The sequence below is a fragment of the Crinia signifera genome, chromosome 6 (assembly GCF_055691185.1).
Source record: "Crinia signifera chromosome 6, ASM5569118v1, whole genome shotgun sequence".
In the NCBI taxonomy this organism is placed as follows: domain Eukaryota; kingdom Metazoa; phylum Chordata; class Amphibia; order Anura; family Myobatrachidae; genus Crinia; species Crinia signifera.
Genome location: NC_139222.1, coordinates 39,696,051 through 39,710,206, shown reverse-complemented (window position 1 = coordinate 39,710,206; position 14,156 = coordinate 39,696,051). Strand labels below are relative to the sequence as shown.

Below are 14,156 nucleotides of genomic sequence, written 5' to 3'. Positions count from 1 at the left end.
GGTATGAAAAGATCGGAGGCCGCGTTCCGCTGCGCTCGCCACACTTCAGGGTGGCGTCGATAGTGGAGGTGACGCAAAACAATGCCGTAGGTGCTTTCAATTGTAAGCACACATCACATCTCATCGCATGGGTGCTTCTACAATGAAATATCGGATCGCACCCCATCTATGGTGCCCTCCGATCCCATGCGATATTTCATTGTATAAGCACTCCTGTGCACTTAATATGTACAATACGCCGTGCGATCCGATGCAATGCAATTTCACTATGGAGAATAGCCCAGTACGCTAAATGCGTACTGGGCACCCTGCTAGGAAAGTACCAAAATAATAATCTTAACTTATTATGAGCAGTGTGTAAAATCTCCATATTTCTCTCCATAAACTTCTGCTCGATGCCCTCCTGTCCCTTCTAACTGGTCACCTTCTCTCACACAGGCCTCCGGGACTTCTCCTGTGCTGCACCTTTTCTCTGACACCGTACACTGAGCGCTTCCAAGTTCTCATAATAGTCAGCTACTGGCATTCCATGCCCTGATGCAGTTTTGCTATTCAGTCATGCTAAAACCGTTGCAGGGCATGCTGGGATGTGTACTCCAGCAACAGCTGTACGGCCAAAGGTTCACCATCCCAGGCTTGTGCGATATAACAGGACGCCTTAGACCATTATTCGAGGTGTTAAATACACATTTAACTTACAAGTTCCTTTGCCTCTTTTTTCGATCCCCTTTTCCTTCAACATATTTGAGCAGTTTTCAATTCTATATAAAGATAATCAAATCTGATGGAAAACATTGGTTTTTATTTATAAAGTTCACCCAATGAACAAATTTCACTGCAGACAATTTCACTGGGAAACTGTACACAATATCATAATGTAGTGCGGTAATGTATTTCTAAACCTGGACGGATGGGCGCCTTGAGGACTGCAGTTGAGGACCACTGCTTCACAAACCAAAAAAAATATACCTAAAAATAGGATTTTGGGTACCTACCGGTAAATCCTTTTCTCGTAGTCCATATGGGATACTGGGTTGTATACTATGGGGTAGAGATCCTCCGCAGGAGAGACAGGCACATTAAAGCTTTTAGTGTGGGTGCACTGGCTCCTCCTCTCTACCCTCCCTCCACTAGTCAGTTAATGAAAAACTGTGCCGAAGGAGAGCTATGTGAGGAGGTATGTGAACAATAATTGTGGTGAGATTCTCACAGCACACCCAAACCAAAATTACAAAAGTAGGTGAACCATAACAACACTTCTGGGATCACCAATAAACCTTAGAGAAGGTCCATATATATATAACGTGAACGGGAACGTGCGGAGTCTGCTGTAAAACCGCTTGTCCGAACTGGGAATCCTCCCTGGCCAGGGTGTCAAATCTGTAAAACTTGACAAAAGTGTTACTCCCCGACCAAGCTGCGGCCCTGCACAGTTGCATGGCCGAGACACCTCGGGCAGCCGCCCAAGAGGTCCCAAGAGATCTGGTGGAATGGGCCTTTAATGCTTGGGGAAGGGCCAAACCAGCCGATGCATAGGACTGTTGTATGGTGCAACGAATCCAACGGGCTATGGTCCTGGTAGATGCAGGAGAACCCTTCTTTTGCGCATCCTACAAAACAAACAGGCTATCCGACTTGCGAAGTCTAGCCGTGCGTTTTACATACGCCTTAAGAGTATGCACCACATCCAAGGAAAGTGGAATATCAGGATGTACCGCGCTGGAAGGAACCACAATGGGTTGGTTCAAGTGGAAGGCGGACACAACCTTTGGCAGGAACTGCGGCCTGGTCCTGAGTTCAGCCTTATCCTCGTGGAACACTAGGTAAGGACTCTGACAGGACAATGCCCCAAGCTCAGACACACGCCTGGCTGAGGCAAGGGCCAAAAGGACAACAGTCTTCCAAGTAAGGTGTTTTAATTTCACCTGTTCCAAGGGAACAAACCAGGCAGACTTGAGAAAGGTGAGGACCATATCCAAGTCCCAAGGCGCGGTAGGTGGCACAAAAAGAGGCTGAATCCTCAGCACCCCCTGCAGGAAGGTGTGGACCTCCGGCAACAGCGCCAGTTTCTTCTGAAAGAATACTGACAGAGCCGAGATCTGTACTTTCAAGGATCCCAACCGAAGGCCCCAATCCAAACCTGCTTGAAAGAATCTTAACAAATTGTTAAGACGAAATACCGCTGGCGGCAAGGCATTTCTTTCACACCAGGCTATATACTTCTTCCAGATTCCATGGTAGTGAGAAGCCGTGACTGGTTTCCTGGCACGCGTCATGGTTGTGATAACAGAGGGATGCAGGCCCTTAAGGCCTAATATCTGCCGCTCAACCTCCAGGCCGTCAAACGCAGCCGCGGTAAGTCCTGGAAGACAAACGGTCCCTGAAGGAGAAAATCTTCTCTTTGAGGAAGACGCCACGGGTCCTCTACCAGCATGGCCTGAATGTCCCCGTACCAGGCCCTTCGAGGCCAGTCTGGAGCCACTAGAATGGCTTCTACTTTCTGGTGCCGAACCCTTTTTAGCACCCTTGCCAGCAAGGGTAGCGGTGGGAACAGGTACACCAACTGGAAGTCCCATGTCCAAGTCAGGGCAACCACTGCTGCTGCTCCTCGGTCCCTGGTCCGGGCACCGTACCTGTCCAGCTTGTGGTTCGACCGAGAGGCCATCAGGTCGATCTGAGGGAGCCCCCAAAGATCTACGAGGTCCTGGAACACCTGAGGGTGGAGTCCCCCCTCTCCGGGGTGGAGATCGTGACGACTGAGGCAGTCCGCCTCCCAGTTGTCGATTCCTGGAATAAATATTGCCGACAGGGCCTTTACATGGCGTTCTGCCCAGGAGAATATCCTGTTGGTTTCTCTCATACAGGGCATGCTCCTTGTCCCTCCTTGGCGGTTGATGTAAGCAACCGTAGTTGCATTGTCCGACTGGACCTGTACCGCCCTGCAGCATAGGCTCCGCCTGTAGGAGGGCATATTGAACAGCCCTCAGTTCCAGGTTGTTTATGTGCAACCTGGCTTCCATCGGAGACCAACGGCCTTGCAGGCGAACTCCCTGTATCACGGCTCCCCAACCCAAAAGGCTGGCGTCCGTGGTGATCAGGACCCAGTCCTGTATCTGGAAACAGTCCTGTATCTGGAAACAGCGACCCGCCGAATCTAGCCACCACTGAAGGGAGATTCGGGTCTGTGCAGACAGGCAGATCCTTCTGTGCATCTGCTGAGGGGATCCCGACCACTTCGTGAGGATGTCCAGCTGAAAAAATCCTGGAGTGGAACCTGGCATACTGGATGGCTTCGAAGGAAGCAACCATCTTGCCCAAGAGCCTCAGGCACAGGTGCACTGCGACCCAAGTACTTGATAGAACCTCTCTTACCAAGTCCTGCAAGGCTGAAGCCTTCTCGGGCGGCAGGAACACCTTCTGCTCCTCCGTGTCCAGAGTCATTCCCAGGAATACCATCTTCCGGCTCGGGATCAACGAGGATTTTGGTATATTTAAAATCCAGCCGTGTTCCCTCAGCACCTGCATCGTCAGAGCTAACGCACTTCTCAGGGCCTCCTCCGAACCTGCCTTGATCAACAGGTCGTCCAGGTAGGGTATGACATTTACCCTCCAGAGCCTGAGAAGGAACATCATCTCTGCCATGAGCTTGGTAAAGACGCGCGGGGCAGTTGACAGCCCGAAAGGTAGCGCCTGGAACTGGTAATGGCTCTTTCCCACAGAAAATCTTAGGAAGACTTGATGGGGAGGCCAAATTGGGACGTGTAGATAGGCGTCCTTGACGTCCACAGCAGCCCTCTTTCCAGGGAGGCAATCACCGACCTGAGGGACTCCATTTTGAATTTGAACACCTGCAGAGAGGGGTTCAGAGACTTTAAATTCAAAATGGGCCTTACTGAACCATCTGGTTTGGGGACAAGGAACAGATTTGAGTAATAACCCTGACCTTGTTCCTGTCTTGGTACGGGTATTATTACCTCGGACAAGAGGAGCTTTTGAATGGCCCCCTGAAGGAGCGCCTGATCCTCCAATGAGGCTGGAAGGGCCGACTTGAAGTATCTTCGAGGAGGAGGCCCGGCAAACTCCAGCCTGTAGCCTGCTGAAATTAGATTCCTGGCCCAGGAGTCTAGGCAGGAGGCGTCCCACTCCTTGCTGAAGTGCGACAGACGGGCCCCCACCTCGAGATAGTCTCGTGGTGGGTGTACCCGGTCATGCTGCTGGCCTGGAGGCAGCAGGGGCGGTGGAACGGTCCTGATGGCCTGAGGGGTTGTGCTTTCTGAACTTCCCTCTTGTGCCTCTGCTAGCGTTAGAGGCGCCTCTGGCCTTAGGGCGGAACTTGGACCCGCGAAAGAACTGCTGGGAGGGTCCAGTGAAAAGGGCGTTTTGCTGCCGTGGGGGCTGATGGGAGGAAGGTGGATTTCCCTGCTGTAGCTTTAGAAATCCAATCATCCAGCTCACTGCCAAAGAGCCTTCCCCCGGTGAAGGGTATGCTTTCCACACTCTTCTTGGAACCCACATCAGCCACCCACTGGCGCAACCACCGAGCCCGCCTAGCCGACACAGCCATAGCAGAATTCCGCGCATTTATAGCGCCCAATTCCTTTTGCGCTTCGCACAATATCCGTGCGGTATCCTGAATGTGGCGCAGGTTTTCCCCAATCTGAGCCACGGACATGTCCCCCAACAAACCCTCTTGGATCTGCGTGGACCAAGTATAAATGGCCTTAGCCATCCAGCAACTTGCCAGTACCGGGCGTTGTGAAGCCCCGCTGGCCGAAAACATAGACTTTAGCATTGCCTCAAGTCTCCTATCTGCACCATCCTTGAGTGTGGACACCCCAGGGACTGGTAACAGCACCTTCTTGGAAAGGCGTGAGACAGAGGAATCCACCGCTGGCGGTTCCTCTCCTTTCTTCCTACCAGCAGGATCAAAAGGATATGCATTAGTGAAGCGCTTTGAAAGCTGGAATCTCTTTTCGGGGTTCTGCCAAGCACTCTTAAAAGCACCTTCTAACTCAGCCTGTTCTGGGAAGTACACCGGCTGTTTTCTCTGGGTCATGAAGAAGGAGTCTCCCTCAGAGGATTCCTCCATAGGAAGCTCTAACACCTCCCTAATGGCCTTAATCAGAGGCTCAGAGCCATGAGCCAAAGACTGCTCCTGAACAATCTCTTGTTCATTCTGCTCCTCTCCCTCATCAAGGATGTCATCATCATCATCGTCAGAATCAGGGGCCATTGCAGTAGCAGGCCGCTTAGGAGGTTGAGCAGGGGGAGGGGTGAGGGTATCAACCCTGGCAGACAACATGGCTAACTCCCTTTGTACCCTCTGCGTCTGCTGTGTATTGGCAGAGAGCTGGGAAGCAGCAGAGTCCATCAGCGTTTTTATGCTGCTGGCCCAGGCAGGCTCTTGACTATCAGCCTGAGACCCATCCACAAGTTGTGGGGGCACCCCACTGACCTGAGAGGTCACTCCACTGGGTTGTGGAAGCATACACGGCTCACAGGTGACCTGTGACTGTGAAGCTGGTATAAACCTTGTGCTGCACACCATGCATGTTAGCTTTTTCACCATGATGAAGCAACAGGACACCCCCAGCAGCGTACCCACGCACACACATCAACACTCAAACTTATGTACTGTAATCTATCACAGTATAAGTGTAATTCAGCCTTGTTTAAAGACTATGTATGTGGACAAGTGGTTAACTAGCCAGTGGGGAGACTCAGAGCAATATTGAGGGGACCAGTACACCCAAAACCTCAACTCACGGATTGTAGTGAGCTGGTAGCACAAAACACACAGTGATATATATCAACACAGTGTAATAACAGAGCTAAGCAACGCTGCTGCGCTGTTAAACTTGCTGTCTCTGCTGCAAGGTCACATCCAACCACGCCGCTGAGGTGCTGTAATGGCGACCTCTGGAAGCGTGAAGAAGCAGGCAGCAGAGACAGAGCGCGCCCAGCAGAGCCTGGTCCCGCTCTGAGTGAAGCCCCGCCCCCTTTGCACGGAGCTGGCGCTTCCAGTATATTTATACTGGCATATGCATCGTTTTTCACATAAAATGCATCGTTTTCCACATAAAATGTTATAAAAACCTGCTGGGCATCCCTGGTGGTCCAGCGGCATTACCCTATGCCAGTCTGATGAGGGGGTTTCGCGCGGTCCCTGCGAGAGGGCCGCCGCTACTCCCGCCGCCATCTTGCCGCACGGAGCAGTTGGGGTGTCCCCTTGTGGGACCCCCAACCTGTACTCACCACAGACGTCTTCGGACCAGTCAGGGGGTGTGCGGCAGCTGGGGGGCCTGCTCGCTACAGCGCAATGCTGTGCGGTGACAGGCCCCAACTCAGGACAGATTGTCCTGCAGCAGGGTCGTCTCTGACCTTAAGAGGTCGTGGCCTGACCCTTCCCCTGACACCCTCGAAGTAGGACAGCTGCCTGGTCAAAGCAGCGCCCCAAAATAATAAACTAAATAAAACTTTGAAGAAAACTCTGGAGCATCCAGAAGCACTGCCTCTCCTGAGGCACATTTTTCTAAACTGACTAGTGGAGGGAGGGTAGAGAGGAGGAGCCAGTGCACCCACACTAAAAGCTTTAATGTGCCTGTCTCTCCTGCGGAGGATCTCTACCCCATAGTATACAACCCAGTATCCCATTGGACGGTAGAGAAAAATGTATACTGTTATGTTATGTAAGCGCTTCCAGCATTCTCACCATACTATCCCCTGCGCTCCAGATCCAATAGGCTTCAGGTTTTGGTAGCGCTTCAGAACGGTGAAAGTGGAGTCTCCTATCTCGAAGACGGAGAAGTTGGTGTCACGCTTTCCCCGGCTCATCGTTGCAGGAACGGTCACCCCTGCGGCTTCATCCACACAGTATTAGCCTTAGTTGAAAGCTGACAAAGAAATAGAAGTACACATTACTTGTAAATACACGTCACACCTACCCTTTATAACCAAGTCAAGGGGCTTTGCCTGGCATAAGAGATGGACCTCAAAACACAAGACTGTGTATAAACAAATTGCAAAAGAATAAATCACACAAGGGTCCTCACCGAATGACCCCACAAGGTTCAAATACAGACAAATAATAGGTGTCACATTGGCGCCACTATTCTGTCTAATATTTCCCTGAACAGGGCTACAGGCTTTTGGTAGACATACACCTAGAAATAATTAAAGTAAGATTTAGGTTTTTGACATTCACCTAGATGTGAGATTCCTGATTGCAAACCACTCAAGCACCAATATGAGACCCAATGTTTGTCTGTATAAAAGAAGGAGCTGTGCATTGTGAGAAACCGCTACTCTGATGGGATATGTGCAGCAAGTGGCCGTTGCACATCCCAGGTGTTTAAGTGCCATGGTCAGACAGCTGTGGCAATGGTTTTCAAACATTGATGGAAGCTCTCAAGAATCTGGAGTGGTCTCTTGCCAGGGGATTCGACCACCACCGGGGAGACTGGCGACAGAATACTGACAACAATGAGGATGTTGGCTAGCAGAGAGGGTAAAGCTGGATACACACTACAAGTTTATTTTTCCAAATCTGACTGGTTAGAAGGAAAATCTGGTAAATTGTACATTTTCCAGCTTTTGGGACCAAATGGTTGAATATAAATTGTTCCCAGATTTTCAATTTCAAATACCCAGATTAACCTGCAGGTGTATAGGCCCCTTAAGTCTAGTTTATTAGAAATCTACTACGACACCTAGAGGGAACCTTTTTTGACTACTTATCCGATCCATATTTTTTTTTTTTATTACAACCATTGTACTTGGTGGTCAAAGCATTTGTGGGCTGTGCAATAATTGTCATCTATGGCCCCAGGTATCTCTGGAAATACAGGCCTAGCTAAGTTTATAAAGAACACATTCCTGGTCTACTTACTGATTTCACATATTTTCTGGTGGCAAATTCTGCCACCAGCACTCTTCCACAGATGGCAAACGACACTGGGTGCTGGAAGAGGGCACTTTAGACACCATAAGATGTGATTGGATGCCATTGGACATCGAATCCAATCGCATAAGTGTATGGGCACCATTAGATAGACAATTGCAAAGCCCCAAAGGGTTAAACTTTTTAATTCTGCCGCCGCTGACCCGCGCCAGCGCTCCTTCACAGTACTACGTACACAGATGCCGCCAGCGCTCCTTCTCAACCCCCTCTCCCCCAAGCCTCTGAAAGTGTTCCTTCTGCCCATCACCAGCATTTGAGCAACCGCATGTACTTACAAACCACATGCGATAGCTTCTACAAGATATTATGTGCACCACATATTATCTATCAATGCAACATCCGACCGGCGGACCCGTGCATCGCTTCACATGGTACAAAAATATGCATACAATCATTCGATTTATCGAACAGATGTGGTTGAAATCGAATGATTGTATGCAATATCTTTTAAGGTATGAGCTACATAAGAATTGACCATACCTGCTAGTTTTAAAGCCAACAGAATTAGGATTTACAGGAATCTCTCTCTTATTTGCTTTCACATCGCCTAAATGGGTAATGACCCAGTATTTTTAAACTGGTCTGAGCCATAAAGACCCTTTCCCACTGTATGTTGTAAACGGTATACTACTGGTTACGGGATGCAGTTAAAATCCCGGCGTTCAGAATGCCGACGCCGGAATCCCGACCGCCAAAATCCCGACACTTTCTCCCTCCGTGGGTGTCCACGACACCGCTGGAGGGAGAGTAAAATTAGCGTGCCGAGCGTAGCGAGGCACCGGGCCCACAAGGGGGGGGGGGCGATCCACGTCCCCCCCTTGTCGGGATTTAGGCGTCAGGATTTTGAACGCCGGGATCCCGACCGCCGGGATTTCATACTGAATCCCTGGTTACTTAACGTTTTTGTACCTTTCGCATTGAGCCCGTTTTGAAAAAGGTACAAAAACGGTAATTCACCAGTAATATACCACACATTCCGTGGTACCTTTCCTGCCCCCCCCCTTCCCCTGGTACCTGGCAGCCTCGTACTGTCCCCTGCCCCCTCTCCTCCTCCTCCTCTCCCCTTACCCCACCAGCATACATTTTTGTAGGTACTAACCACTACATAATGGGAACAGCACACCTGCCATTTTGGAGACGCTCTAGCCAAGTCACCTAGCCATCACAATGTGGCTCTTGCCAAAGTTGCTCAGAACCCTATGCATATCTATTCGCCTACTTCTAACATAACGTACAGAACTAACTGTTCAGCTGGGCAGATGGATACCATTAATCTGCCTGTGTTGAGAAATCTCCTCCTGTTTGCATGGTTTTCATGTCACACTCCAAAGACGTTCTGTGGGGTTAATTGGTTTCGGTTTGAATTAACCCTGGTATGCCTGTGTGTGGTAGGGAATACATTATTAGCTCCACTGTGGCAGGGACTGATGTGTAGGTCTGGAGGACTAAATATTCTTTGCAAAGCACTAAAGACATCCACTGCCAACCATGTATCCAAACGCCAACTTATCAGGAACTACATTTTCAATCACGTAGTATTAGCATCCAGCTAATCTGTGTACGGCCCATACACTTGCTGCAGTGCCAGATGGGCAGTGAGATGCAAATGCTGCCCATCTGTGATGTCAGATATATCTATTACGCCGTGTATACACGGGCAAAAATCGTTGGCAATATAGTGAGCGACCATATTGCCTGCAAATGGAGTGTGCACCGGCAATAAATCGCCGGGTGTGCGCTACCGTTTTTAGCTCCCTTATGAACGCTGGTTCCTGCGATCAGCTGATTCCCTCTGCGGCTACCCCTGGCAGAGGTTCCCTTTCATCAGCGACCATCTCTGGTCGCTGATGAAAACTGGGCACTGAGCAATAAATCACTCGGGGATAAATACCCCAGCCTGAGACTCTTCACTGCTCCTCAGTAGGTGTAATTAATGAGGTTCTCATATGCTGAACCATTGTTTACACTGTTGAACTACCATAATTGTAGTATACTGCAACTAACAGATGCTTAATACCGGCTGGAATAACGAACATAATAGTGGAAGCTGCATTATTCAGCTGTGTTTGAAGTAAAATGTATTAAGAATTTTAATAATTAGGATTGTTTACGGTTTATAGTTCTCTGTATAGTTTCCAGAAAACAATCAAATTACAAAAAAAATGGTTGGAAACCACTATTTATGTAAATACTGTTGGATACTTCTGCAAACTGGTCTGCACAGAGAATATTTTTAAGGAAAACAGCCAAATAACGCAATGAGCTGTCAGATTATATAAACATAAATGGATGCAGTGAATGGCTGCCAAATTCTATACAAGCTGGTGGCTTGAATACCACACTGCGTCATTTCAACAATATAACGTATGCATCAACTTTTAAAAACACCCTGAGGTACCAGATCATATTGATTAACAGAGCTTTGAATACCATAACTTTATAGAGTGACTATATTCTGACAGTAAAACAAAGCAGCAGTATGAATACATCTCAGTAACGAGGCAGCTTTACTATCAAAACAAGTTTGCTTTCAGAATGTTAATAAAATATCAGTGATGTATAAGTGAACAGCAGATAGACGAATTATAACTCAGAGACTGCTGTATGTACAGGTATATAAAGTAAGAATAATTATTAAAATAGCACACATTGCATCTAACATTGAAACCGCTGTTTAATGATACTAATACACACCAAAGGCAATAACAGTAAACTAAACAGTGTATATAGCAAAAGTGGCAAATAATAAAACGACATTAGACACACTGTAAATTAATAGCTGGTGGTTGCAGTATGAAATCTTAATTAGTATTCATTCAAGCACCCTGCATCTTTCAACACCCATGCAGTTCCTCTTCCCTGCCTGAGGAGTCGCACTTGGTTGTGGTACTTCTATCACATGTCTGGTCTGCCTGTAAGTGCTGAAATACAGAACACACTCTGCTAGAAGCAGAGAAAAACACAGCAGAGAGCACCACCTCAGGCATGGAATAGGAATTGCACAGGTTTTGTGAGACGCAGGGTGAGCAAAATGAACACTACTTAATTACACAATTCAATTTCCCGTTAAATAGAAATTCCCTATTTGTCAATTGTTTTCAAGAGCAGTAAAATAAAGATTTTTTTCTGTTCAGCTCATAAAATAAATAGTAACTGGAAGGGCTCAATAGTACACTACTCTCTGGAACTCGCCTTGTATCTTTTTGGTTTATATAGATATTTCTATTATTTATTTTGAGACTAGTGATTAAACACCGTTTTATTACTCTAAAAATAGAGATATTCAATACTGTAGGACAGAAGTATCAAGTTTCAAAAATGTATAAATTGTAGAGCAGGGGTCTTCAACCTTTAAGACAGCGTGGGCCACCTAAAAAAATCCAGTGAAGCCCGAGGGCCACTAAAATCGCCTACGGAATTTCGGACAGCCCCATAGAATCACAGGTCCCCTATAACGTCAGCACAGTCCTTCATAGATAGTTGGCACAGCCGCCCCTACTCAGCACATAACCCCCCACACACACACCCCCTAATAGTTATCAGCAGCCAATTTGGGTTCCAGTGCAAACAGTAAAACATGTGCCCCCCCCCCCATATATAATTTGATATTGAATAAATTGCACGCGCCGTAGGCGCGCTCCCAAAAACGGGTGTGACCTAATTATAAGGGGCGTGGTCTAATTATAACAAGTGTGAACTAGCAGGAAAACAATTACCTGACACCTCTTTTGCAACCTGCATGACCAGACATTGGTTACCGCAGGAATGGTCGTTGTCCTCACACGCTTAAGTTGACTGAAGGCTGCACAATGACATATAAATATGAAGGCCCACACAGTGAAATAGTATGCCTCACAGATCAAACCCAAACAATGAAAGGCTACTTAAATCAATATACACTGTTACACTGTTTATCCGTAATGCCCATTACACATTGTGCATCACACCATAGTGTCCATTAGACATTATGCCACACACCGTAATACCTGTTGTACATTATGTCATACACCATAATGCCCATTACACATTATGCCGCACCGTGATGCCCATTACACATTAATCCACACAAAATTATGCCCATTGCACATTATTCCCCACACTGATGCCCATTATGCCACAGACCATAATGCCAGCAGTACTCCTGCTTATACATATGATGCCCCAGCAGTGCCCCTCACACACACAATGCCCCAGCAGTGCCCCTCACACACACAATGCCCCAGCAGTGCCCCTCACACACACACAATGCCCCAGCAGTGCCCCACACACACACAATGCCCCAGCAGTGCCCCACACACACACACACAATGCCCCAGCAGTGCCCCACACACACAATGCCCCAGCAGTGCCCCACACACACACACAATGCCCCAGCAGTGCCCCCCACACACACAATGCCCCAGCAGTGCCCCACACACACACAATGCCCCAGCAGTGCCCCACACACACACACAATGCCCCAGCAGTGCCCCACACACACACACAATGCCCCAGCAGTGCCACACACACACAATGCCCCAGCAGTGCCCCACACAATGCCCCAGCAGTGCCCCTCACACACAATGCCCCAGCAGTGCCCCTCACACACAATGCCCCAGCAGTGCCCCTCACACACAATGCCCCAGCAGTGCCCCTCACACACAATGCCCCAGCAGTGCCCCTCACACACAATGCCCCCAGTAATGCCCCTCACACACAATGCCCCCAGTAATGCCCCTCACACACAATGCCCCCAGTAATGCCCCACACACACAATGACCCCAGTAATGCCCCACACACAATGACCCCAGTAATGCCTGCAGCTTTGCCAGGTCCCCTGCTCCCGCCAGATGTACCTCCTCATCCTGCAGCTTTGACGGGCCACCTGCTTCCACCATCCATGCCTCCTCCTGCAGTTTCGCCGGGTCCCCTCTGCCAGCTGTGCCTCCTCCTCCTGCAGTTCCAGTGTCGGGTCCCCTGCTCCCGCCAGCTGCGTCTCCTCCTCACGCAGCTTCGCCGGGTCCCAACTCATGTCCAGACGTGCCTCCTCCTCCCTCAGCCGCGCTGGATCCACTCCTCTGCCCTGCCTGCAGCCAATGGAAATCGGGTAGGCGGCACCCAAGGGGACTCCATTACACTGCCTCCATCGCCAGCATTTTCTTTTACTTAAAAAAAAAAAAAAAAAATCCTGTGCATGGCGGGCAGGGGGCCACTGAGATCAGCTATGCGGGCCACGGGTTGAAGACCCCTGTTGTAGAGTAATAAACAACCAGCTCTCACCTGTCATTTTTTTTTTCAAACCCAGCCTGTAACATGGCAGGTAAGAGCTGATTGGCTGGTTGATTATCACTCTCCATTTTATCACTTTCTGAAGCTTGATACATCTAACCCTGTGAGAGATATAGTTCCTTTGTACTTAATATTTTATGGTTCATATTAGCTATATGTGAATGCCGCATACTAGCCTTCATTAATTGGCATACCTCCCAACTTTGCCATTACAGCAGGCGGGACGCTGCTGCTGCGCGCCGCGTTGAAATTTCGGGGGGGGGGGGGGGGGGGGCGTGGCCTATACTTGCGGCTCTCCCGCAAGGCCACGCCCCCATTTTGCCACTATGGGGGCATGACCCAGAGGCTCTGTAAGCCTATTGCCATGCCCCCAGCCCCCTGGCTGCGGGAATAGACGCATGCGCACAGCGTTTATTCCCCGCTGCTTAGCAGCTGACAGGGGGGACTCCCAACAGCCCCCCCACACCGCGGGACACTGCCGCCCGCGGGTGGGACAGGCCCTGATAATCGGGACTGTCCCGCTAAAATCGGGACTGTTGGGAGGTATGAATTGGGAGTAAATCAAATATGATCATCTCTAACAGATCTACAGATTAGAGCAGCGGTTCTCAAACCGTGGGAACCGACCACCTCAACATGTTGGTAATCATTAAGCTAATGTGTCTGTGGAGGGGGACAGGGCATAACTCATTAAGTAAACACCCACTGCTTCCCTCTTCCATTACCCTGTCACCTTTTTCCATCCCCCCGATTACCCACTGTCTCCCTGTCACAACAGCAGTCACTTCACTGATCACACATGTGGCGGCCATTCAGTAGTATCTTGTACATATGTTTGGGTGGCTAAAGTAATGGTTACTTGTTTGTAACTGATTCTAGCGCTACATAAAGGGGATATTCACATTCACATTTGGCGCAAACTGCGGGG

The 14,156-nt window shown here is 49.0% G+C and overlaps 1 protein-coding gene across 4 annotated transcripts in view; it reads right to left on the bottom strand.

Annotated features, from left to right (window-relative positions):
- MAPK8 (mitogen-activated protein kinase 8) overlaps nucleotides 1-14,156 on the bottom strand; it is a 50,865-nt gene that overhangs the window by 28,308 nt on the left and 8,401 nt on the right. For all 4 annotated transcript variants that reach the window (XM_083146051.1, XM_083146050.1, XM_083146054.1 and 1 more), the window contains exon 2: nucleotides 6,713-6,893. In XM_083146051.1, coding sequence (XP_083002177.1) covers nucleotides 6,713-6,834 — 122 coding nt within the window. In that variant the 5' untranslated portion in view covers nucleotides 6,835-6,893. The remainder of the gene's footprint in view (nucleotides 1-6,712; nucleotides 6,894-14,156) is intronic.